General features: G+C 38.9%; 1 protein-coding gene across 2 annotated transcripts in view; it reads left to right on the top strand.

Moving 5' to 3' along the window:
• The window catches only part of GOLPH3 (golgi phosphoprotein 3), a 31,760-nt gene extending 11,600 nt beyond the window's left edge, over positions 1 to 20,160 (top strand). Inside the window, exons 2-4 of one of the 2 annotated variants that reach the window (XM_066339841.1) lie at positions 8,679 to 8,810; positions 14,298 to 14,412; positions 17,832 to 20,160. In XM_066339841.1, the coding sequence (XP_066195938.1) occupies positions 8,679 to 8,810; positions 14,298 to 14,412; positions 17,832 to 18,256 (672 nt within the window). In that variant the 3' untranslated portion in view covers positions 18,257 to 20,160. The remainder of the gene's footprint in view (positions 1 to 8,678; positions 8,811 to 14,297; positions 14,413 to 17,831) is intronic. The other variant, XM_066339842.1, reaches the window with a different exon arrangement.
• Positions 20,161 to 26,609: the final 6,449 nt, after the last annotated feature.

The following is a 26,609-nucleotide window of genomic DNA, read 5'->3' as shown; positions in this document are numbered from 1 at the left end:
GTGTGCTGGAAGAAAAGACATCCTTTCTTTTTTTTAAGGGTTCCTTATTTCTAAGTGATAATCTAAAAATTATGTAATTTAAGTTTTTGACTGAAAAAGTCAGGTGTCAGATTTGTTGGACAAGCACTTTATAAAATGTGCTCAGTATTAAATTAAGCATCTGTAGTATCAGTGTTGTTCACTCCGACCGCATTCATGAGATGCAAAAGTGTGCTAGTTGTTCCTTATAGAGCAATGATGTTCCTAAATAAATTACTAACTTTTAACAGCTTTTCATTAAAGAATCAGGGAACTTATTGTTGTTTTATTGCCCAGTAACTCAGTTACTGACTTTGGTTTGCCTGAGATTTCTGCTTGTAGTTGCATTGTCACAAAGAAGCAACAGTGTCACACCATTTATCTTACTGCAATCAGCAGTTCCAATCAGTAGTTTCACCTTCAGCTAGAAAGGATAGGAACAGAATTATGTACAGGTGTTAGAAGACAATGCTCCATACTGTTCTTTGTCGTCTTCTAGTGCTGTTGGCTGGTATCTCCATTTAATCCAAGAGGTTACAGTGTTTCTGTTACAGAAGAATGCTGGTAATAGATGCATTTGGAATACTTAAAATTAGGCTTTTGGGTCAACAAAAAGAATTAAAATTCTATGTTAAAACATTATTCATAATAAACCAAGTACATTTGTTATCCTTTCTCTATATATTCTGCTTATATTTTGTACTTTGCCTCTTTGGATTTGGGAGTGACTTTAGGGAAACGTGTTGTAGAAGTTCTTCAGGTGATGTAAGTGCTTTCAAAAATTCAGAATAATGTTAGTAGTTGTAGAGAGACTACATAAGGGAAACAGTGTGTTAAGATTGTGATTGTCTTTGGGGAATATGATAGCCTAATGCCTTTCACTCCACTTGTACTCTTCATTAAAATCAAAATACTTTTAGGCAGTGTTTGTTTCAGGAGCAGTCATAGCTGTGAAGCAGATTAAAGTTGCTTGTGATTCTTAAATTGGAGGGATAGGATGCAGGGAGAAGGAAGCAGACATCCCTGACATGAAAACTGTGGCAGACCAAAGTTCCTAATAACTCTTGACCTGCTGCAGAGCAGTGTATGCTGGACAGTGTATGCTGTTAAACCTTTCCCTTTTGTTCTCCCCTGCTGTCTTTCTGTCATCACAAAACCACTATTTCAGGGAGGAACTAGCTGGCTAAAAAAGTGACAGTTCTGTCACCATTGTGATTAAGTCCATTATGAAATACAACTTGCCACAGCCTCTATTTCAGGATAAATTGTCTCTGTTTGTCTTTTGCAGTAGGTTTCCATTGGGTGACAGATGATTTTATATTATTATGTTCTCTCTGTGCTTTGTGTTGGCTAATAATAGGCTTGTAGGCGCCTCTGAAAGAACTCACTCAGAGAATCAGAGATGCTGTTGCTGCCTTGTCAGATTTAAATAATACAACTTCCAATTTTATGATCATCAGGTTAGCCATTGCTGAAGTCCAAAATGGGGAGCTGAAGGTGATGATAAATAGTGCATGATACCTTAAGCTTTATGCTTTTGTCTTTTCTGAGCATATTTTGGTCATGAATGGCTTTTGCACAGGTATTCCAATAATATACAATTTTTCCCCTGCTCTTTGTCCAAGAGACTAAGTTCTAGCTGAAACTATTCAGGTTATGAAAACTACTCAGGGTTTGAATGCAGTTTATGTATTGAAGTGTGGGTTGTCACAGTATAGATGCTGTTACATTTTGCTGTCTGTCCCAAGTCTGTCCCAACCACGTTCCTTCTGTTTTCCATGCTGTCTCTGAAATTTGCATGCTTGCATGGTGGGTGAATCAGGTGAGGAAAATGGCCATTAGCTCTCAGAAAGACCCCTTGCTTATCTGAGTGACTACACAAATGCTGCTTTGGGGTCAAGGGAGAGAACAGCAATCTGCTTCTACGGAGTGAAGAAAGACTTTGTCTTCAGCAGCAGTTCAGGCTTTGGACTTTGGTTTAGTCTTGGAATGGCTAAAAATGAAGATGTGGGGAAGGGTGTACCTTCTCCAATTACATGCAAGGTTTTGTGCAAGGCTAAAATGAGGTGTGGTAACATTGATTTGAAAGGTCAGTAAAACTGAAATTAATCTCTCCAAGGTAAAAAGTAGTGATTCACAAGGGTTGCTTGTGCTGGGAAAGTAATTGAACATTTGGGTATCATTTTGTCTTGTTTCTTTTTCCTGCTTTTTTTCCCTAGTGCTTACCTCTGCCACTCTTAGTATCTCTAAGTAAAGAAATCTGTATTTTTTGTATATATAGAACATGAGTGTTTCTCAGAATTAACTGCACACAGTGAGCATGTTGCTACATTTTTCCTCCATGACACTGCTGTGTAAATGTTAGATGTAAGTAGACTCTTTGCTAATTGTGCTACTCAAAATGAAAAGCAGCTCATATGAAATTTATAGCAGCAGATAACTCAATTTCGCTTGTCCAGTCCTACAGGTGATGTGACCTGACTTTGAAAAGTTTTTTTTTTTCCCAAGTTTCACATTCACTTCAGTTAGTCCATCTCAGGCTTGACACATTTCTTGACAACTGTTTCCTCTTATGCTCATCTGAACAGAACTGGACGTTGTGTGCTTTATGTGTCTCCAAACTATATTTATTGTTCTGGCATGTGTATTTGGCAAGGGCCCCTAATGGGGCCTGCAGATAACTGTCCTCAGTCACTTTCCCTGATGCCAGCAAGCATGGAGTATTTTCCAGTATGTTTGTCACCTGTGAGTTGTGAGAACATATACAGTCTGCCACACTTTGGAAAGAATAGATAGCAAGGAAGAAACACCTGTTTGGGAAAGCTCAACACTTGTTTGTATGCAAGCAAACAAATCGTTTTGTGTCTCAGAGCTTTTATGTTGCTACCCCAAACAGAGTGTTTGAGTGCCATCAATGCAGAAGTAATAGAAGTAACAGCAAACTACAGAAAGTTTGGGAAGTCTAATTTTTCATATCTTTCATCATCTAGGTAGAATTTGTTATGTCTTTTTTTTCCTGAAATACTATTCTAATAGAGAATGGGGTACCTGTAAATTCATAATTTTCTGTTTACTAAGGTGAAAACTTTCTTTAACCTGGATTGCACCTCCTAGCTGAGAAGCCCGGAAGCTAAGGATTTGACATCTTCTGACAAAGACTGTAAGGTGTGTTACCTCAGAGCTGGAACTCCTAAACTCCTCAGGAGTTGTCATTGTTCACTTCTGTTTTCTGTTAGTTGGCCAGCTTCCCTTCGGATTGAGCTGCCATGGCTGGAAAGAGTTTAACCAATTTGTGTTAAAACCAATTTTGTTTGACCAATTTTGTTTTATTTGTGTTGTTTGTACATGAAATTTCAGAAATTGCATTATTTACCAAATTTCAAAGTCCTTTTGTTTGTGTCTATCATAAAAGAAAAATTTGGAATTTCCTGAGAACAGGAATTCAGGGGTCTGATCAGCTGTAGTGATGTTTCTCCTTTAGAAGGTTCCCTTCAGTTGTTTGGTTTATTTCAGTTGTTTACTGTAGAGGTTTAAATGTGTAGATGTTTTGTGTTTTGTTAGAAGGTCCTAAGTGAGCGTCTGTGGAGTACTATTAAGTTTGAATGTAAAATGAAAAGCCTTTTAGTAAGAGAAGCATAGACTGGACAGTGTTACGTGCATTATCCCAGGGACACTTCTGTGGTTTCTCATAAATGTAAATTGAATCTGAGTCAGGGCCAAAACATAGGCCTAGCACTGACCTGTGATGCTAAATATGAAGCTGTGTGGATTTGAGGATGGGCCTGAGGGGCCTGTTGTGCTACAATAAAGAAATATTTGATTTTTTTGGTGAGTAGGCATCAGGAACCCACAAGTTATATTCCATTACATGACTTTATGATGCTTTTTAAAAAGAAGCTGATTTTCAGTTGAAATGGCTCTGTGATCTGCAAAGTAACCTGCAATTGCTTGAGACTCTTTGGATTAGAATGCATTGGCAGCTACAGTCTGTTTTCTGTAAACAGCTGCCCTTAATCACATGAGTTAAACATATCATTTATTTATATTACCATGTGTGTATTTTAAAGCCTCAGAGATGTAACTCTGCAAGCATTTTTCTTTCCTTTCTCTTGAATCTGAGGTGTTTTCATGGATTTTTTCCCCTCTGCCCTTCTTCTTGTCTGTACCAGGTATAGTTGAACTGCTGTTCACCTACTCTGAATTCACTGAAGAAGTGGAGAGAGAATGTATATTTCTGTAGTGGGAAGAGATTTTTGGCAACTCTGACATACAAAACAAAGTATTCTTGAGTAAGATTACCCAGTCTTTTTTGAGTCTTTTGTTCTGTGTTTTCTTTAAAGAAAGTTTTCTCTCTCTTTTTTTTTTTTTTTTTTTTTTTTTGTCCTTTTTTTTAATCCATTAGGGGTTACTTCTCTGTCTACATAAACGTAAGATGACATGTACAGCTTAATTGCATTTTTTTGTTACTGCTGGGTAACTTTAAATTGTGCTTGCGAGACAGAAAATAGTGATGTTCATTCAGTGGAGTCTTTCTGTTTGGGTTTTTTTTAGCTATTTTTTTTTGTTTGTTTCAAATAGAGTTAGTGTGATAGTAGCCTGGAAGTTGTGAAAATCATTGCTCTATGGAGATTGGCTGTTTTGTGCTCAAGTGAAATGATTTTGAAGTCTTTTGCAAGTCTTAAAGCAGCCTTAATTGTGTAGAAATCACCAGCATACTTGGCACTCAGTATCTTTAGGCATATCTGATCTTATCTTCTCACTCTGATATTTTTATTTTACATACTTAAGAAATTATAGTGGTCATGGCTGCAGTGCCTTGTTGGATCAGAGATAAGGTGTTAGCAATATTTTTAAAGAAAAAAATTGCACATAACCTTTTGAATTTCAAAATCGCTCAAGTAACTTAATGGCTCTAAAGTGGGTAAGTAGAAGCAGGAAGTGGAAAGTAAGGTAGTTTTGGTAATTGGCCTTTGTTCTACAATGCACTGTTTAGTAGGTGGGAGTTTGAAGTGATTAATGAATAACTGAACAGGAATACCTGCGTGAGCTGGAAGTGAGTAAAAGGCAAGGGAATAAATGCATAGGAGCTGGTGGGAAAGAAATGGCCTAATGAACATGGATTTTAAATAACTTATTCTTAAAGTGGAAAGAGAATCTTAGTCTCAGCTCTCTACTTTGCCATACCTGTGTGGAAAGTCTGAGCTTTCAAAGTTAATATGGTAACAAGTATTTGGTGTAAACTTTATTCTTATTTCCCTTTTTGCTTGTCTAGCAAAACTAGTTTTTAGCTGAAAGTTTCTAGGTCAGGTCTGATGAAAAATGCTTTTGTGCTGTGTTTGTGTAAATAAACATGACAGTTGTAAACAGTCTTTTGATCTTTGAGTCATAGTAGATTTAAAATTTTGTCTTGCAAGCTATTCTTAGCTTAAAGTGCTATTCTAAGTGTGATTGCTGTCAGATAAAAATAATCTCCTGCTTTGTAAGTATTACCCCCTGCTGCTTAGCAACTTCAATAATATTTCGTGGAGTTAGAAAGTTTACAAAGTAGAAAACTTGCAGGAAGATGGACGAAGTAAAAATACTTGATATTGTATTTGTGAGAAGACTAGTGCTGTTTAAGAGCATTAAATAGTAGAATGAGATGCATTTCTGAGTAGTGGTGTTTGATCTTCAGTCCAGTGTTTTGAGACTGCTAGGAATTTGGAATAAATGAAGTTTTGAAAACCAAATCCCTGTCTTGTTCCGTGTGCTGAAATGAGCAGTGGCCAGGTCACATTCAGGGAGAGGATGGGATCAGGGTGATCCCCCAGTGAACATTGACTTCATCCTGATCCACGTGTGGTTTACAAGATCCATTGCTGTCTGTCAAACTTCATTATTGATCTTGTTTTTGAAAGGATTTTTTAAAAACGTCTGCTTTCCTGTTAAAACACTTGAATGGAGAAACAAAAGAAATTGTCTACTGACTCATAACCTGTGAACTAGCTTTATTTATTATCTTTTAGCCCTTGTTTCCTTTACAAACAGTTCATTATTCTGTATTGCCATTCCACCTCTCCATGAATTATTTATCTCCACCCCTTTGTTTCTCTTTTGTGCACCTTTTCTGGTTATGCTGTATGCCATTTAAAGTAAGTGTGAAGAGAGTGTTTGGAATGTCAAAGATAAGTGCCTCCCATTCAGTTCTAGTTACTCCAGGGAGACAGAGTTAATTTAAAGGACGATTTAGTTAGACTGTTGTGTGCTAAACTGATACTCTGTGAAGGTTCCTTTGATTATGTGATATTTCGTAGTAGGTGTCAAAATGGACCAGTTAATCTACCAGAACAATCTGGAAAAATTAGTTTAATGGATTGAAAAGAATCTCCTTCCTAACTCTGTAAATAGCTGTGCAATTTCTGTGTGTGGAAATAAAATGTTCTTTCTCTAGAGGATGGATCACCTGTGAACTCTGAGAGTGGGGGACAGAAGAAGATGGTGGCAACAGGATACATTCTCATGACTTCATTGTCATCTAATCCACCAAAACAAGCAGCTCCATTTATGATGGATGTCATCTTTTTGAGCTCTCTTTCAGGATTAGTCGGTTAAAAACTGTTGAGTGGTTGTGCAGTTTCCATCCTTGGAAGTTTTTGAGACATGCTTGAATAGAACCCTGGGCAACTTGACCTGACTTCACAACTGAACCTGCTTGCAGCAGGAGGTTGGACTAGATACTTGTGGTCACTTTTGACCTGAGTTACCTTACAAGCCTGTATTTCTCTGTAACTCTCAGCCTATGGTCATCCATGTTAACTGCTGAAAGAGAGGAGTTTACATCTGGTAGTTGGTGCTGGAAGTGGTGTAGTCAATATCACTTCGTTGAAAAATAGTAATTTTAAAAATAAATTCAGCTTTCATTGCTAAAAAAGGGGGGAAAGCATCAGCACTTTAATGGTTTGCATAATAATACGAAACTTTCTGTGAATATAAAGAAGTGTAAATTTATTGTGCCTGTGAGTTTGTGCAGTAGATTTTTAGTTTGCGTATGTGTTGTGTGACTTCAGAAATTATTATGTAAAGAGACTGATTGGAAATAGAATGTGGGAGTCATATCTCTTCCCACTCAAGCAAATATTGCACTTTATTGTGTGTGTTATTTGGCAAAATTTGTCTGGTGCCAACCAAAAGCTTAATTAGGGAATGGCATTATAGGAATAGCAGATACTAGCAAGTATCAGCCCTAGAGTAAAAGGCTGATTAGATAACTTCTTAAATGCCTTTCCAGACACGTATTTATGGTGTTTTAAATAAATACATGGGACCTGTTTGGTAATTACCTTAGAGATTCAGGGCTTCTGTAGACTTTTTATAAGTATTGGTCATCTGTGTAATAAAGCTCTTGGAAATACCTACATGCAAAATTGAAGCAAGTTTTCTCATGTTCCTGGAAATCTGTAATTGATGGCAATAGTTAGAGACTGGTTTGTAAATTTAGTGGACTTAGGATATGTACATCTTATATCTTTATATGTGGGAGCTTTCATCTACAAAAATAAGATTGACTTGCTCTTGTTATAAGCTAGTCTTGGTTATTGGTGAAGACAAATTTATAAAAAGCAGAGCTCTCTTCTGCTCTTTCCCCATCTTGTCTTGTGTACAGCATCTTTCTCTAAAGAATCCCAAAGTTGGTGTTTTCAGAAGAGCTTCACTAGAGGACTTTTGGAAGAGTCTTTATGAATATTATCAAACATTTCTCAGAACATTTCTCAATAATTTTGCTTTGTCTTAGGTACTCAAATACTAAAATATACAGAAGAATGCTATTGGTTACTCCATATAAAAAATTCCTTTTGTAAGGTTTTTTTGGTCATAACTGTCGAACAATGGAGTACAAAAGTCAGTAGTTGTGTTTCTAGATACTGATGAATGAATGTATTGGGTCAGGTGGTCTGTTCTGCCATTTAAGCAGACAGCCGTCATTGGAGAAATAGAGATAAATCACAGTACATGTGGTGTGCTTCATAGAATAAATGTGGATTGCAGTTTTGAAATTTGTATATGAACTATGCTTCAAGCTCTAAAAGCACGTTTTCAAAGGATTTAAGTGGCAAAATAGTAGCTGTTATAAATATTTCTTTGAAGGCTTTTGTCTTTTAGCTTATGATGTTCAAGTCAAAAGAATCTGTTCTGTGATTTGTGCTGATTGTCACATTTGTGTTTTCAAGTATACTCCATAGTTAACATCATATCCATTTTTAGTTGCCTTTTTTGTTGTTTGTTTGTTTTTGCTTTCTCAGTGCCACATTGTTTATATATGTAAAATCATGCTAATGTTTCTTGGTCACTCTTAAGGCCATGTAATGTCAGTAATGCCAAATGGTTGATGTCTTAAAAATATCATGTTTGACTGTGTATAAAACTACACTTTATACCTCACAGTTCTTGGTATATCTCCCTCTCTGTATCATTTTTCTGAGGGTTCCCAGTTCTTCACAAGGAAGAGACTGAGTGTCAAAACTAACATTTCCCTCACGTTTTCAGGGCAGGAATGATAGTGACTAGTGATGCCACTTAAAAATTGTGAAAGCAGAACTGCTTAGAAAACACACAGCAAGGCCCCTTTTCTGTTCGCTTGCTGGTGGAATTGGAGATATCTCACTGTCTTTCGTTCTTCACAGGGTTACACGTCGTTCTGGAATGATTGCATCTCCTCAGGATTGCGTGGCTGTATGTTAATTGAATTGGCATTGCGGGGGCGTCTCCAGCTGGAGGCCTGTGGAATGAGGCGCAAAAGTCTGCTAACAAGAAAGGCAAGTGCAGGAAAATGATTACATTTACTTGTCATGCTCCACACAATACAGGAGCTATGAATTACAGCTGGTTCTAAGAAAAAAAGATGGAGTTTTCTTTACCTGAGGGTGATGACTCTGAGTAATGACCTAAGGGAGATGAGCAAAGTTACTAAGCGTTTCAGTGGTGGGATTAAGTGCCTTGGAACATCTCTGGTACCTGTTCACCATGTTTGTTCTCTGGATGTGTTGCTGGTCCTGTTGGCAGCCAGCCGTTGGCTCTGGTTGGGGCGTGGTGGCAGCAGTTACTGCCAGTGGCACCAGCAGTAATCTGCTGAAGGAACTGGCTTTTGCAATGGCAGTGGGATGTGGGCTGAGGCTGAAAGGAATGAACAACTGCCAGATGCCAGATGTGTCCTGCAAGCCACCAGTTTACTCTGGTGTACACAATACTGCAGTTTGTGCTTGTGTTGTATGGGAAGGAAACCATCCTTGCTCTTGGGGCCTCTGAGAACAGAAAAGTATCTAGTTTAAGCATGAGGCTGGTGTGTTGTGCTCTCTGGCCTGCAAGAGAGTCACATCTCTACAGTCCTCTATAAAATCAGGCTGAAGATTTGAGGCCTTTTTTTTTTTTTTACTTTAATCACTGAATTTTTCCCTTTGTATGAAATGCACAAAGTCACGCTCTTGGAAGAATTTTTGGCTTTGTCAGCATTAGAGGGTACTTGTAAAGTAAGCCTATTGAAAACCTAGTGAAACGTTGTCTGTCCACCACAGATAATTTCTCTTATGGCACATTTCCCTGTCAATATTATCTTTTGCAAAATTTTCAGACAAGCTTGTGAATTCCTCAACCTTCTCCCAGCTCCCTTCACTTCAGAAAAATCAAACCTCTGTTCCAACTAACAGTCCCTACTTCTTTTAGCCTCATTTAGGCACATTCAGCATTGATTAGTTCGCACATTTTTTTTTTCCTCCAGAGCTTTTGGCTTCTTAGGCATTCAGTAATCTTCTTAGGCATTCAGTTCAGGAGTTATTTTCATTCTGTGAAAACCTTGTCAGTTCTATCTACTTGAAATATTAACCGTGAGGTTGCTGGGTTTTTTAGTAAAATGGAAAAATAACCTGTATGTATATTCACTAAAGAATACAAGCAAAATTATTGGTCTGGGCTGTGATTGGTTCTTGTTTGATTATGGTTGGGTGGTTTCTTAAATTTTATCATGTGTTTTTGGGATTGGGTAGATGTGCTTTTTTAAGGTGATCTAAAATCTTTGCAATTTAGAGGTTTACTTTTTCTGCTGTTGTAAGGTATTTGAGATACTTTCCAGTTTTCAGGCAGGAGGGTTCTATAAAAATAAGTATTAATTTAAATGGGGGTTGTTATCTGCTTAAGTACTTCCCTGCAAATAAAATCCCAGCTGCAGCACCTCCATTAATTTAGAAATCATTCTTGTGAATGACTTGTGTTGTTTTGCACCTTACTTGAAGTTTTTCATTATCATTAAATTTCAGTCTTGTTTCTGTGTTGGCCTGATTTAAGTATCTCTCTTCTGTCAAGTGCCCTCCTTGTTCTGCTTCTGCAGGCTTTGCTCCCTATGCCCTTAGCTTTGGCTGTGAAATAAATACTGTGCCTAGTAAGTGGAAAGAGCTGTCTAGTAATACATCCAAGGTTGTGATTCAGGGGCAAAAACTAATTTACTTTGATCAGTTTAGTTTCTACTGGAACCACTCTCTTGTTCTTGTCATCAGGTAGGGCACAAGTGATAAGGTGAGGACGAGAAGAAGGTAGAACAAGGTTTTTGGGTAGTAGCACAGATTTATAAGCAGCTGTGGCTTTGATCATATAATTAACTTGAAAGAATGATAGCTACAATGATTTCCACTTACAGCCTTAAATCAGGTTGATCTCTGCTGATAATATTTTGTACTTCAGAATGGATCAAGGTGCATTAAATCTATGATTGAATGCTGTAAGAGAGTCAAATGAGACTGAAAAAACAGCGGACAAGGACTTGATGGACCTTAGCGAAACTTTGTAAATGCATATGATGTGTTACATATTGCAACATCCTTGTAAATGTGGCTTAAGAATATGTAATTGTTGCACTATTTTGGAGTTCTGTCTACTGGAATCAATATTAGAAATAAATAAATGAATGTTGAGGTTTGCAAGTGGTTAGATGGTACTCTACATTGCCTTACAGGCTCAAGACAGCAAACCAAATCAACAGAGTTATTAAAAACAAATGGAATCCAAATAAACCTTTGACAGATTTACTTCAGTATTTTATTGCTAACAATTCTGAGCAATTCATGCAAGAATGAATTTTTGTATTAAAACTAGAAAATGAAGTTTACTTAAAATCTGTACTTAGTCCGTAGTTTCGCTTAATTGCAGAGCTGCATTGTGAAAAATTCAAATTAAGTATTCTGTATGATTTAAATTTCCTTAGTTGATAAGTACCAGGCAAATATAGTACCCAATTAGTCACTGAAAAGTTGGAATAAAGAATATTCTTTTGCAATCAGGCTAAGGACCAGCATCTCTGAAAAACCAGGATGTTCTCTCATTTTTCTACCTTAGTCTCTCTGTTAGAGGGGAAAAAGGTCTCCCTTCTGAATGCTTAGTCTTCTGTGGTGATTTGATTAATGAGATCCCAAACCCAGCCAGTTTCCCACTCTGGAGAGAGTTAGCCAAGAGGCATTCAACACTAAGTCCTCGAGGAAAGAGCAGATCTCTGAAGATTCAGAGAAGGCTGGGATTCTGCTGGTCCTCTCTCTGTGTGCTGGGAAGGGGATGGGAGGGAAATATTATGGAAGTGTGAACCAACATATGCTCATTTGACGGAAAAGATAATCTTGGCTGAGGAAACAGTGCTGTGGATATTCAGTGTAGCAGAGAAGTGGAAAAGCGGTGCAGTACTGCTGGCTGGATAGAGAAGTAAACTTGGGAACAAAATCGCTGCTCTATGGCTTCATGAGAGCTTATGGATCCTCACTGAGTTGAATTGAGGCCTGTGTTCTCCTTTCCTCTAAATGCCTGTATGTTTAGGCTGGTATTGTCGTGGTGTGTTATATTCATGCTAGGTTCTTAAACTTCTTTGCAGCGGTAGAAAAAAGGTATTTTAACCACAAATAAGAAGGGAAATCTGTTTTCTAAACTTAAACGCCTCTTTACTTACATCCTAGATATAAAAACATTTGTGATCTTCCTTAGTGAGGTTTGTTCTATTTGTTTGTTTTTAATAATACATCAGGTTAAAAAGAGGACTTCCCATCTTGCATCTTGCCTGCTAAAGGCAGATGGTGAGTACCAGGTACCAACGGTAGCAGGCTGGGGTGATCCAGTGTAAATGAGGTTACTATGAAACTAAACATGGGGCATTTGAAAGAAACTAAAATACTAAATGAACATCAGTTTTGGAAAGAAGGTAATTTAAGTAAGTTGGGTATGTTTAGGCTAATTATTAAATTAATTACTTATTAAAGGAATATCTGAGAGGTGACTATTAGTAGCTGCAGTGCAGCAACTTAAAATTTTGTTTTGAAGTGTGCTTCTGTATAGTGAAAGAGCAGGCACTTGAAAAAATTCAGGGTCTAGATACAAAGCTGAAAAATGTGTAATATAATTATATGGGTTTAATAAAGGTTTTGAGTTATGCTGTGAAAGCTTGTAAATCAGAAAGATAAGTAAGTATTGTTGTGTGTTTAGTTTCAAATAGGGATTGTCTGGATTAAAATGTAGATGTATTCTTAAAACTAAATACCCAAAGTTCAGGTTGGAGTGATCTCCCCAAAATGGAGACAGTGTATCAAGAGACCATCTAATCTTGATGGAGTGACAGATAGTGAGATTTCTCTGGTCCCTCTCTGGTAGATGTTTAGTCTTAAAATTCCCTACTGTATGTTGTTCAGCAGCTCCCTGAGTGTTTAATTTGCCTGTTGAAGTCTTCTGTGTTTCCAGACTAAGTTGGTATCTTTTATATTTCCCAAAGTAAGCACCTTATACTACTGTTTATTACTCTCTTTTTAAAAAATACCTCACTTTCTAGATCTCATATACTTTGTTAAGCAATTTTTAATCTCACAGATTTTGTACACTTTTGCACACTAGCTGGGGATCATCTTGCTGGGGTTGAAGTTGTCTTATCACTGCAGCTCATTTCAGTGTCATCAACAGACCCTGTGAAAATGCATTGCACTCTGTTGTTTGTAGTAATGATTATTAGAACTATGGAACAGAAATCAATAAACTTGGGGTATATTTCAGTATGACATTTCCAGAATGCCTTTCTGACTCCTCTGAAGTGTTAAAATAAGATCTTTTGCCTCTTGCCTTTCATATATACATATATATATATATATACACACACACATATATATACACACATATATATACATATATATATATATACACACACATGTATATATCTGGAATTGTGTTGATGCATTCGTTTTTCTGTCAATCTCCTGCTACCTTTCACCTGCTGCTTATAAAGTGCTAACTTGTAAACCATTTAAATTGCCAGATACAATAATAACAAACAGTAACTACTATTATTATTAACAACTGTAGTAATTCTTCTATAAATAAAGATTTTATTTAAACATACTGACTTGAACTAATTTAATCTGTAAGTTTTTATTTGGTACTGTTGATTTTCTCTCCAGAAAAAAAAAAAATTGTATTTGTGCATGGTTTCTATAACTATGTATACAGCTAACTGTGGTTACTCAAATTTTTGCATTTTATTATGTTACTCTGGATCAAGTTACTCTTTCCTGAATGAAGAACTCAAATAATTTTAGAAGTTATTAAATAACAGTCTTAAATAGTATTGCATTTATTGCTGCATATAAGGGGTTTATTTGTGCATTTTCCCTAACACGTGTTGTTTAACTGGCATTAAATGAAACTCAGTCATCTGACAATGTCTTCTTCAGAGCTGCAAAACTTGCAGATATTGTCATGAACCTATTTTTATCCATTAGTATATAGAAGAAAAGTAGTTTTTGTACTTTTTGTTGTTATTTTCATGCAACCTGATTGTTAACTCAGTATTTTGAATAAATGGACATGAAACAGTTAAATAGACTGTATTCAGAGACTACTTTAGTGTACTTTGTTTTGCAAAGATAGCAAAGGACCTGGCTTGATGACTGAGTTATTTTCTTTACAAAAAACTAACATATCAGGTTAAAAAGATGTAAAGTTTGTAAAGCTTAAAGATGTAAAGTTTGTTATTACTGCGATAATTTTAGCTCATTAAGGTTAAGTTACAGATAACATCAGGCTTACGGTATTTTGAACTAATGCACAGCTAGTTTGTTTTTTTTTGAACAGCAAAGGTTTGGGTTTTTCAAAGTTGCATATTTGTAAGAGAGAGTTTGTTATCTTAAAAAAAAGTATTTTGGTTTTCTTAACAGGTAGGTTTTTTTATTGGTGGGTATGTTTGTTGTATATGAACTATGTCAAAATACTGATGGTGTTCTATTTATTCTTAGGTAATTTGCAAGTCAGATGCTCCTACAGGGGATGTTCTGCTTGATGAAGCTCTGAAACACATAAAAGAGACCCAACCTCCTGAAACAGTACAAAATTGGATTGAACTGCTTAGTGGTAAGCCTTGCACATAACGTGCTTTTTTATCAAATAAAGCTAATTATCTGGCATCACTAGAGATTATATTGCAAGGTATTTTGAGAGAAAATATGCAAAAAAGTTAATTAGTCTGTCCTCTAGGGTAGCCTCTTGTCGATTGTAGCTTTTAATCAAATACAAGTAACTGTTGCTTTTGACTTTACTTGGTACAGAAAGGATCTGTTTGGAAGTGTCAGAGGATATCTCAAACTCGGTGGAAAAGGTACCTTCCACTGACTCTGAAGTAAATCAGGGCTGCACCCTGGAGATGTAACTGCTTTTCTCTATGTTTGGAAATGAGGGATGGTGGAAGTTTGAAGCCTCAGTGTGTGCACTGAGTATTCAGATCTTTCAATAAAGAAAGGACATGAAGAGCTCATTGCTCACACATAACACTTGAGACTGATTTGGCCAGTTATCATAAAGAAAAAATAAAGCATTAGGAGTTTTATTTTTTCATTAACTGAAGAAGTGTAATAAATATTTTAAAGTGTTCAATACTTCTCATTGATCAAAACAAAGTCTTCAAGATGAGTACTTTGCACACAGCTCTCCCTGTAAAGCTAGTAAATAGTAGAGAAAAAATTAAATTATCATGGAATTATGAATAGATTTGGTTGGAAGGGACTTTTACAGGCCATCTAGTCCAGCCCCTCTGCAGTCAGCAGGGACACCTTCCACTAGACCACGTTACTCAGAGAGCCATCCAATCTGATCCCAGATGTCCAGGGATGGGGCATCCACCATCTCTCTGGGCAATCCATTCTGGTGACTCATGGTGAAAAAGTCTTCCTTGTATCTAATCTCAGCCAACTTTACTTCACTTTGAAACCATTACTCTGTGTCCTGGGCCCTGCTAAAACATCTGACCCCACCTTTCTTGCAGTGCCCATTTAGAATCGATCACTAGTGATCATTTGTTTCCATAAAGTATGTAAGTGCAGCTTCCTTGGAGTAGATCAGAGCTGTATTTCAGTTGTGGAAACAGCGCAGGAAAAAACCCTGTTTTGTTTACAATGTGACTAGGAGGTTGGGGGTAATGAGATTTGGAAGTTGCCTGTGTAAAATCTGCTACTTAAAGCCAATGAGCTGCAGAAATGAGCAAAATCTCTTCACCTTTTTCTGCTTTCCTATTTTCTTTGTGCTTCTGACTCATTCTGCACCACCTCTAAACGGCCTTCCTTGCACAGCAGTTAATTCTCAAGCCCTTGCCGCCCCTTCTCTCATGCTCCTTGGCTGTCAGGCAGCGGGGAGACTGGCCTACAGAGCAGCCCATGTCAAGCTACTTGCAGAGCCGTGCAGTTCAGCTCTCCCTCACCTCCCCTTCCCTCTTACAGCCAGCAAAAACAATTCAATTTTCTTGTCTCAAATACATAATTTGTGCTGACATTTCACCTCCTCTCCCGGTGCAATGCACATCAAGTTAGGACGGGTTCAAAAAAGGTCAGCTAATGAATGAACTAGTGTTGTAGGTTTACTTTGAGCTAAGCTAATATTTTCCTGACCCTGCTGAGCTTTGGTTCTGAGGAGATAGTTATCATTAGTGCTGTGGCTAAGGTTTGATTCAATCATTTTTACTAACATAGATTTATTAATTACTAATTCTTGGATGGCATTAATGTTATTTGTATTTCCCATGGTTTAGAGCTGTAGAGAGATCTTTTTTAGACATCTGTCCTTCTGAAGAAAAATATTTCGGTGGGTCTCGGTGGGGGTTTTTATTTTTATTGGTTGGTTGGTATTGCTTTTGTTTCATTTAATAAATTCATAAACTCTGTTAGAATTTTGCTTCGGGGGCCAGGTCGATCATGGAAAAAATCTACTCATGATTATAAGTTGAAATTCTACCCATGAAAAATCAACCCGTGTTTATCATGAAAATCTACCCATGTTTATCAGTGGTGCAGAGTGCTGCTTGGAGTTACAGTACATAGGAGTTCAAAGCCATCATGTAAATAAGTGTACGGACTTGTAAGGTGATATTTGCCAGGTTTATGTTCATAAGGTAGCCTCTAAGGAAAGCAAGTGTGGGGAATATAGAAGTTTGGATCAAAATGTCAGGTCTCCTGTAGATGTAGCAAACATCTGTGTGTCTGCAAGTGTCTGTGTAATTGACGAGCTTGGTCACAAGGTGTCACCACAGCACTGACTTTCAGCCGCATGGCAACTGTACAAAAATCTAGCCAATATCCTTTGCCCGACGAAAGGCAGTAAGGAAACTGCTTTTTTGTGTTTGTATGATAGTTCCATTCATGTTCAAACTGGGGAATGGCATTCAGTGATGTGTTGGACTTGTGTAGTTCAGGCTTGGGTAGTTTCCTGCCTTTCACTCTGCAGCTGGCTGTTACTTGGATCGTGTTTGTGTGTCAGCCTCTGTCACAGTGGGAGAAACCTTGACATCACCTGTGGCTTGCTGTTGTTATTATTTTATGCTAGCCAATAATTTTTTTCAAAAGTTTGGTACAGAAATTCTTGTATCATTTATGGAAAACCTCCATCTATATAAGAAATACTTAATGCTGTTCCTTTTCTTGCCTCTTAAAATGCATAGTCTTTTTCATCAGGAGGGGATTATGATAAATTCTTAACTAAGCTGGAATTAAAATTTTTAGCCTGGTAAGTAAGCTCTTAAGCAAAGGTAGAATTCTCACTGCTAAACAATTTTAGTTGGAGCTGTTGATGCTGATTTTGTGCTTTGTCAATTTCCTGTGTGCCCACCTAGTCACACACTCTGAAGGTCCCAGTTCTTCTGCCTTAAAAAAAAGGCATTAGAAATAATTTATGTAGAAGCTTTAAAGGCTCTGCCCAACATGTGCTTTATGTGTGCACACTGGTGCCACACACACTCTCACAGTACGTGTTCACTCTTTCATCTGAGGGAGGCAGGAAGGAAGACAAGAGTGGAAACCTGCAGAAATAAAGAAATGCACTGGGTAGAAATGCATTGGCTTGCCTCCATGGCAGAAGAAAGGCAGTAACGCTTCTTGCAGTCTCTGACATGGTAAAAGGTTGGACTCAGGAAAATGCACAAAGACTGCAGAGTGCTTGACTTTACTTTATTTTTATTGTTTCTAGAAGTAAATTGATTCTGCAAAACTGGTTCATTTTTTGTTTTACAATACAAGATTTTTGTTTATTTTTCATGTCTGTAATCAAGATGCAGCTTAGCTATCACTTCATCTAAACTTTCAGTGTTTCCCAGAGCTCCTCCAATAAGGTTTTCCTGGTCTCTGCCTCCATGGTAGAGATCAGAGAAGTGCCGACAGGAGCACAGAGCCTTGTAGTCTGCTGAATGATTTTGAGAACTTTCTGCACCACAGAAGGGGGTAAGAAAATATCACTGCAGCAGTACAGCTTAAATTTTGTCTGACTGTTGTGTGGTTTTCTTGCTATTTTAGGTGAAACATGGAACCCACTGAAGTTGCACTACCAACTACGAAATGTCCGTGAGCGATTAGCTAAAAATCTAGTGGAAAAAGGTGTACTGACAACAGAGAAACAGAACTTCCTTCTTTTTGACATGACTACACACCCTCTCACCAACAACAACATCAAACAGCGCCTCATCAAGAAGGTTCAGGAGGCGGTTCTTGACAAGTGGGTGAATGACCCCCACCGCATGGACAAGCGCTTGCTGGCCCTCGTGTACTTAGCCCACGCTTCGGATGTCCTGGAGAACGCTTTTGCCCCCCTCCTGGATGAGCAGTATGATTTAGCCACAAAGAGAGTGCGGCAGCTTCTGGATTTAGACCCTGAGGTTGAATGTATGAAAACCAACACGAATGAGGTTCTTTGGGCTGTTGTAGCAGCTTTCACAAAGTAACTGCATTCAGACTGAAGTGTTCTCTCTTTTTTTCATGTAAACCAGTTGTTTCTCTTTTATTGACTCTTCATGTTTTCTGTAATTTGTACCTTCTCACATGATGAATCGGCTTTTGTTTAATGGGAATTATAAGTGGTGTATTGCCTACTTCTCTATCTATATACAGGATTCTGCTGGTACAAGATACTTACCTGTTTAAAACAACAGAAAAAGCGTTAACTGCCATATTGGCATTCCATTTCCTATTCAGTTTGAGTTACCTTAAATACTTCATTTAATTTCTCACCTCATTGTTATTGAAGTGGTTTGTCACCAAAGCTCCATGTTGAAGTGTCTGTCAGGACATTTTATACACAGATGTTTTCAATTATATCTAACAAAATCATTTAAAAAACAGAAATGCCATTAAGCAGCTTTGTCAATAGTTCCTGTAAAATGCCTCAATGCAAGTCTCTTGTGTACCTATATTTTCATTAGAACAATAGCTGAGTCATAAAGCTAGTATAGAAAGGTCCAATTGTTTCATAAACCAGTTTTGAGAGGGGATACATTCCATTATATTGTATATATAGTTCAAATTGTATATTAACAACTGCCCCATCTTAGTATTTTGCAAGATCTACTTACTTGTACACCTGGTGCCCTTTATTTGCTGTCAGCCATTGCCATCTGATGCAAAGAAAGGCCTCCTGCAGAGGTCCTGTGTGTGAAAGCTGTTTCCAGGGTTTCTGGAGTTTGCCATCCAGGTATTCTCAGTCTATGCATTGCCTTTGAAAATTAGTGAATGGAAAGAGACTGCTTTCTATCATTGGTACTTCTTCCTTTCCCTCCACTTCTGTATGGAAGAGATTCATGACCAGTACAATTCTTGAGTGCAGTTTTCAGTTTTGTACACAAATTAATGTTTGTCTCTTAAACCTTGAACTGTTTTACACTTTAAAACAAAAAGTCAGTCCTAGCAGGTGTTGCATGTAAATGGTTAGCAAGTAATGGCAGCAGTTCAGACAAATCAGATATCTGTAATGGGATGCTCTGCTATATTTTAATTTTTATATATACAATTATGCTGATTAGCACACTATTGTAAAAAAACCCAAAACCTATATAAAACTCCGGCTTTTTAAAATTTATTTCCTCTTTGCCACTGCTTGTTGTTTCCCATTGGTTTCACAGTGTAAATATTATGCATTGAAAAAATTAAGCATTGATTTCTATACTTTTTTTTCATCATAACAACGCAGATTTATAGTGGGGCTTACAGGTGTTTAGAAACCTTTTGGTTAATATTCAGAGCAAGAATACTAGATGGTGTATAACTGTAGAGTTGAAATTTAAGAGATCCCTTAATCTGTATACTAGCTTTTTACCTACAGTAAATAAACTATGATCTTGAAAGTGCCTGAAACAGAGTAAGCATGTCACTTTTGCTTTTTTGTTGCTAATTAGAAAGGTTTTGTTGTCTAACTGAAAGCTTTAGTTAATATCCTTCTTATTAGAAAGGGAGAATTTATATTAAGTAGTTCAAACTGACTTAATCAGTGGTGTTGCTCTGATCTGCAGAATTCATGGCTGAGTTAATGTGGGGAGTGTGCAGCTGTGCCTGCCCTAGGCAGACCTCTTCAGTCTTGAGCACAGCTCTACTGCCTCATCTGTGACTGGACTTCCAATTTTACACTTCATTTTCAATCACTGAGATGCTTAAGTAGTCGACTTTAAAATACAACCTAAATTCATCTTACCTCTATAACCTTTTTTAAGAAAGGTTTTTAAAAATATGGTCCTTAACATTTAATGGCACACTGTACTTTCAGTTCTTAATGCTATTTCTTTAGACAAATGAAAAGTATATTGTAAAGTATTTCAAAATCTGGTTTACAAATAAAAAGATAAACAGTGTTCTCTCACTTGTTAGATGCTGTGTTGAAAACTTTGAGGGGCTTGGGCATGAATTTGGGACATTGTCTTTTAAACATTTCAAGCTGTGGTTACTTTTAAGTGGAAGAAAAAAGAAAATTGCTGTGTTGCTCATATTTGACAGCTTATGGCATATTTTCTGTATACTTGGTAGTGGGTGCAGCTCACGGCTTTCATTGTCTCTCATGTGATCTGTTTTCTAATTTTCTGTTGCTCTTTGAGAGGAGGAAAAGTAATTAGGCAGAAAGGTCAGAAAAATGGTGGAGTATGCAGAAGCAAGTTATATGCACAAAACTTTCAAAATGGCTTTGACAATCTAAGCTACTTGGAGTGTGCTTCAGACTTGAAAGTATCTTTCACAGTCCTTTTCCTGGCCTCTCTTCATTCTGTATTTTCTGTTTTCCTGCTGGTTTCATGTTTGGTTGTAGGGGATATTGGAGTTTTATCACCCTTACGGCCTTGCTTGGTTTAGAAGGAGTCATCATTTTTTAATCCCCCTCTTGAAAGATGATTTGGAGTTTTTGTTTGTTTTTTCTACACAGAAGATAACTGCACACAATATTTATCAGCTTTATTTCGCTTAGATAGAGCCTCTGACCATGATGGGGTGAGTCTCTGCTGGACATGTCAAAGTAATTGGATGTAAGTGGGGAAGGGTTTGAGAAGAGCAACAATGTCTTCTGCTGGACCACCTGGTGTAAACCTGGCTATACAGGGGAATTAGATGAACTTTTGGAATTTTGAGTCATAAAATTATACTTCAAAAACCCCAAAGCCTCCAGGAAGGTAAGTTCGGTAGGCTAGCAGGAACTGGTTTGGCTGACATCGTTGCCTTTGTTCCTGTTTCAGGTTTTAATTTTAGTAAAGCGGTTAAACATGGGAGGCTGCTTTGATGAGATTCAGATATCCTTCTACCTGTGGGCTGTTACTGCAGTTCACAGCGACCTACCTGGTTTCCAGACAGTTCTGTCTGCTCCAAACCCTCAGCTCTCAGTGGCTGCTTTAACTAGAAGCTTCAGGCTCTTATCTAGAGCCTGAACATGAAGACGTGCCTCAAGGAACAACATGTATTATTCAGGGACACATTCTTTTAAAACAAACTTTCAAGTGAAAACCAAAATTTTGAAAGTTAAATCACCAAGTGGTACATATATATTCATATATGTATACACACATACACACATTTTCACAGTCCTAAAGATTGACATCCTCCTCCCCTGTGTTTCTAGAGCTGGCGTTACAGTGCTGTTACATGGACTGGTAGTGAAACGTGTGTACCATAAATGATGCTTTTGAGGCAAAATTTGCGTAAGTGGCAATAAAAGGCTGCTGACTGCGTGCTCGTGCGTTCATGCCCATTTCTCCTACAAAGTGAAGATAGGTATTAACTGATGTGTTCTCTGTGAACTGGACTGAATCTGTACTGTAACAAAATAAAGCACTCTTTCATGCTATCATCTGCAGGTGGTTACTGTGTATCACATGGATGCAATACCTAAAGGTTGTTTTTTTTTAAATTTGCACAGTAATTTCCAGTTTTTCCTCAGGCTGCATTATTCACCAGTTTGAGAAACAACCTTTTTTAAGGTTTTCATCAAAGACTTAGCTCTGCCTCAGCTGGGCTTCAAGCACTTCAGGCAGCCAAAGTGTGTTACATCCCAGTTATCCCTATTGTCCGTCTCTCTGTCTTTCCCGGGGTGGGGGGGTGTTGGTGTTCCAGCTTCAGAAAAATATGAATTTTTTAAAAAGTAAATTTTTTTTGAAAAATTAAGTTTATTCTGTGGAAATGCTTAATGCATTTAACAACTTAATTACTTAGGAAATGAGGTGCTTTGTAAGTGTTAAGTATAAAGTGGGATCTCAGGTGTGTGTATGGGGTGGCTGCCTTGGGGCAGTGGATGAGAAAGAAGCCTGGTTAAAGCTGTTGTCCTTGTTAGTCTCTGAATAAGATCAGGAGTTTCCTCATAGTGGGTCTTGCTTTCTTCTGCCTACAGAGCAGCAGCATGAAGCCTGTGGAAAGCTGATGGTCAGAAATGCCTTCTGACCCAGGAGAAAGCTGCTGTAGAAAACACAGGAAAACCTGGGTCCCAGAACAGCAGGCAAAAATAAGGAAAGGAATGCTGATAAATAGTAGCCTTTGGCTTTCCCCGTAGCCTCCATCTTTTCTGTACTTTCAGACAATTTGATGTTTCCACATTTTTCTCCCCTGACTTTGGGCTCTGGTCTTCTCTTTTTGGTCTTGTTGCTTGGTGACTTCAGCAATAGTGTGGCCAGAATGACCCAGGGCAGTGATTGTCCCCCTGTACTCAGCACTGGTGAGGCCACACCTGGAGCTCTGTATCCAGTTCTGGGCCCATTAATTAAGTGGGGACATTGGAGGTTCTGGAGCATGTCCAGAGTAAGGGAACACAGCTGGGGAAGGGTCTGGAACATACATTTTCTGAGGAGCAGCTGAGGGAGCTGGGGATTTTTATGCTGGAGAAAAGTAGGCTCAGGGGGGCCTTTGTCACTCTACAACTCCCAGAAAGGAGGGTGTAGCCAGGTGGGGGTCAGGCTCTTCTCCCAGGAAACAAGTGACAGGACAAGGGGAAATGACCTCAAATTGTGCCACGGGAGGTTTGGGTTGGATATCAGGAAGAATTTTTCATTGAAAGGATATTTAAGCACTGGAATTGGCTACCCAGGGAGATGGTAGAGTCATTGTTCTTGTAGTGTTCAGGAAACAAATGGATGTGGCACTTAGTCCTGTGCCTTAGGTGGTGTTGGATTAAACACTTTCCCCTCTGATTTGATTTCCCGTCAAAGCCTAAAGGAGCCTCCTTTTTTCAGCAAATGGGTTTGTCAAAAGTGATGGTGGAACTGAAGCAGCTGGTGGCCTGCTACAAATCATAACACCTGGTTTGTTAAGGTGAACAAAACCTGGTGCTCATTTACCTTGAAACTTCTCTTTGCCAGCTTCTAAAGCAAGTTATTGTTCATGCGTGTTCATGGAGAACTTGCAGCTGAAGGTGATGATTTTACTAGTTCTCTAATGTAAGTAGATCTTGTGAGCCAGTTGCTATCTCTCACTCAAGCTTTTCCTACAGTGAGAGTATTCTATACAAGAGTAATTTTCTCTTTTGGGCTCTCTGTTTTTTAAAAGAGTTGAGTTTGTGTTGCAGCTCGAAGAAGTAACACTGTCTGGCTATTTATTTTTTCGAAGGTGTAGACACATTATTTACAAGGTTTCTTCACATGTATATTATGTGATTAAAAGGGATCAGTGGAGAAGAAAACTCTATAGTTACAGTGTGATCAAATAAGCCATTTTTTGTTGCCCAATATACTAAAACGTTTTGGTCTTTCATTTGTTTACTTGATTACCAATTGATAGTTAATGATTGTTAATTCTCATGTAGTGGATCTGATATCTGCTCAAAAGGGGTTTGCCGTCATCTTATGCACTAGTCCTTAAAGATTTGTATTTTGTTGCCCCTTTCTTTTTAGCATTTATTCAAATCTTGGCTTTTTTTTCTTCCTTTGACATGGAATTGATCTTGAAGGTAGATGTTAGAGAAGGCTTTGGTGATTGTAAAGTGAATGACAAACAGTTCATAAGCTTTCTTTTCTGCTGCCGGAGTGTCTTTTTAGGTCCTTCTTTGTTTCCAGACTGTTCAAATGAAACCAAATAATGTCTCAACCAGCTTTTAAAATCGTGCTTTGACTTCTTAAGCTTCTCAGAACCTCAGACACTTCTGAAAAGTACAATCTAAGTCATTAATAGATTTTGCAGTGCTAAACAGAACAACTTCTACACACTATAAAAAGTCTCAGACCTTGTGTTTTCAGAGAACTTGCAGATGAAATTTGTCAAAGCCAGATCATTTTTCTCGGCAGGGATTTTATGGTAACCCACCTCAGCAGTGGCAGTAAGCAGAGTCCTTGGCAGATGAGTCATACAGGTGCCTGGACAAAAACTGGTCCAAGGGAGCTTCCTGTCCTGGAAAGATTTGGGATCCCTCTGTTCGTTACCCTTTCTCAGTGTTCCTAATGAAGACCTTGCATGTTTCATTTCTCTTCACTCCCAGTGCAATTGGTGTTGGCTGTGGGCCAGAGGCTGGGATCACTCAGTGCCTCGCAGGTGATGTATCAGGGAGCCGGTATCCATCCAGCCAGGCCATGAGCTTCCTCCCGTGGAGCGTGCTCTCCCAGCAGTCCCACTCTGTGTGCCAGGGAGACTTCTGGGGCTCGGGATTGTCCCTTGGGTGCAGCAGAGGAGGTGGGGGAGCCGTGCGGTGAGAATCTGACTTGTGCACACCAGTGGACACACTGCAGATCTGTCTGTGCCTGCGTGGGAGGGAGCAGCCGCTGCTTACCAAGGTCCCGCTCAGCCCGGAAAGCGTCAGGTCACTGGGCTCTGCTTGATACAAGGGAGAGTGTGTGATCTTCCTCAAGCTGGAATATGTACAAATAAATCAGGCCTGAAATAAAATGCAATTATAAACACATAATAACAGCTGGGGTCTGTTTGTTGGATACACTGCAAACAGGAAATGGAGCTAAATTCATTGCATTAGTAGATGCCTTGCTGCAAGGATGTTGCCTGATGTTGTAACTATTGAGAGCTAGCTATTGAGAGCTTCCTTCTGAGATCTAGCTGAAGATTTACACACATTTTAATATACCCAAATCTGAGATGCTCAGCCAAAAACATCAGAATGTACAAGCAGTACTCATATGCAAAGAAATGTGCACACAGCATTTATAGGCATTTGAACCAGCTCCTAACATTATCTTTTAAGAGGAGACAAAGTTTTCTTTTGATTTTACTGAAGTATCCTTTTTAAAAAACTTAAGTTCTTCTGGATGGAATGGACAGGACCTGTTGCCAAGATCACATATGGCTGACAGCAAAAGGATTAAGGATTTGTGAGCCACAAGCAGCAGATATGTCTGGCACATTTTCAATTTCTCTGCACAGCAATAGAGAGAAGCAGCAGCCTTAATTGAAGTATGTCTTCTGAAGGTAATTGCTTCAGAGATAACTAGAGGTACAAGCAGTTTGGTGACTATGCTGCTCATAGCGTGTCTTGCAGGCTCTGTTCATCAGCAACACAGAAAGGAGCTCAGAAACCCTTTGGGGTTGCAGTAATGAATGAGGTTTAGTTCTGCTTGGTCGTCAGCTCGTTGCTTATACAGTCAAATGGGTCCCAGCTCTCCCACATCAATATCTCTGAGCTGCCCAAGGCCGTGCAGATTTCCCACTTCCTGTTTCAGATCTGCAGCCACCTGTCAAGGCTGCTGTGGGAGCTGCTCTGCTCCAAGGCTCTTCCCTTCTCCAAGGCTAGGAGCCTCATGTCCCTGGGCATCCCTCTCTCAGCCGTGGAGATATATCAGGTTCATGAGGCAGCATCATGTGTGGTGTTTCCAGATGAGGCAGCCCATACTGACCACTGTGGATCTGAAAGTAAGGGAGACAATCAAGTGGCATGAGAGATGAGGAAACACTGATGTGTCCTCTTCTCTGCCTGCCTGAGAGCTCAGGGTGTGCCCCAACAGCTTGAGGTGAAGGCAGGCAGCCAGTATCAGGGACTGCTCAGGGAGGTTGGATGTACCGTTCCATACAGCTGGATGGGATTTGCCCCAAGGAGCTGACAGCGATGGACGGATTCAGCTGGGAATAACCACAGTGACTCAGAAGGCTTGGGGACTGGGCCAGAGTTGTGCCTGTCTGAGATGGAGGAGAGGGTACAATCAGCCTTGTCTCGAATCCTGTAGAAGAAATGCAAGAAGTGCAGCCTCTTGAGGCCACTCCAAATATGTTATAGAGGGGGAAGGCACTAGGGAATGGTCAAAGATTCACAAAATCCAACTTGGCCTGACTGAAAAAATTGCATTTGTGATGAAATGCCTCCTGTGGGGACTGGGAGTGGAGTAACAGTGGATGCCTGGCTTCAGGGAGGCTTTCAACACCATCTCATCGTTTTTGGGAAAGAAGCTTTGGAAGAGCTTATCAACATTAGCAACACCATGTGATGGTTTGAGGTCTCCTGGTTCAAAAAGAACGTTGAGCAAATAAGGTCCAGCAAAGGCCAGTCAGGGTGATCCTGGGCCTGGGGGGCATGGTTACAGGGAAAGGTAGAGCTGGGATAATCTAGGGAAGAGGAGGCCTAGAGGTCCACAATTACTTGGTGGAGGAGTTACAAAACTAGTAGGGATCAACTCATCTCAGTAGCAGTAGATAATACACCTGTGGGTGATAATATCAAACTGCACTTTTGGAGTTTCAATTGAACTTCAGGAAAATTTCCTCCCCGGGAGGGTGCTACAGCCCTGAAATAGACTTACCAGAGGTGCTGTGGTAGTTCCATCCTTGGAGGTCTTGTGCATTGGTCTAGACAAAGCCACAGCTGACCGGATCCAGTGTTGGCAAAAACTCTTTTCCAAGTGGGAGGTTGAG

The sequence above is a fragment of the Sylvia atricapilla genome, chromosome Z (assembly GCF_009819655.1).
Source record: "Sylvia atricapilla isolate bSylAtr1 chromosome Z, bSylAtr1.pri, whole genome shotgun sequence".
In the NCBI taxonomy this organism is placed as follows: Eukaryota; Metazoa; Chordata; class Aves; order Passeriformes; family Sylviidae; genus Sylvia; species Sylvia atricapilla.
Note: the sequence above shows the minus strand (reverse complement) of the source record. Positions and strands in the feature narration are given on the sequence as shown.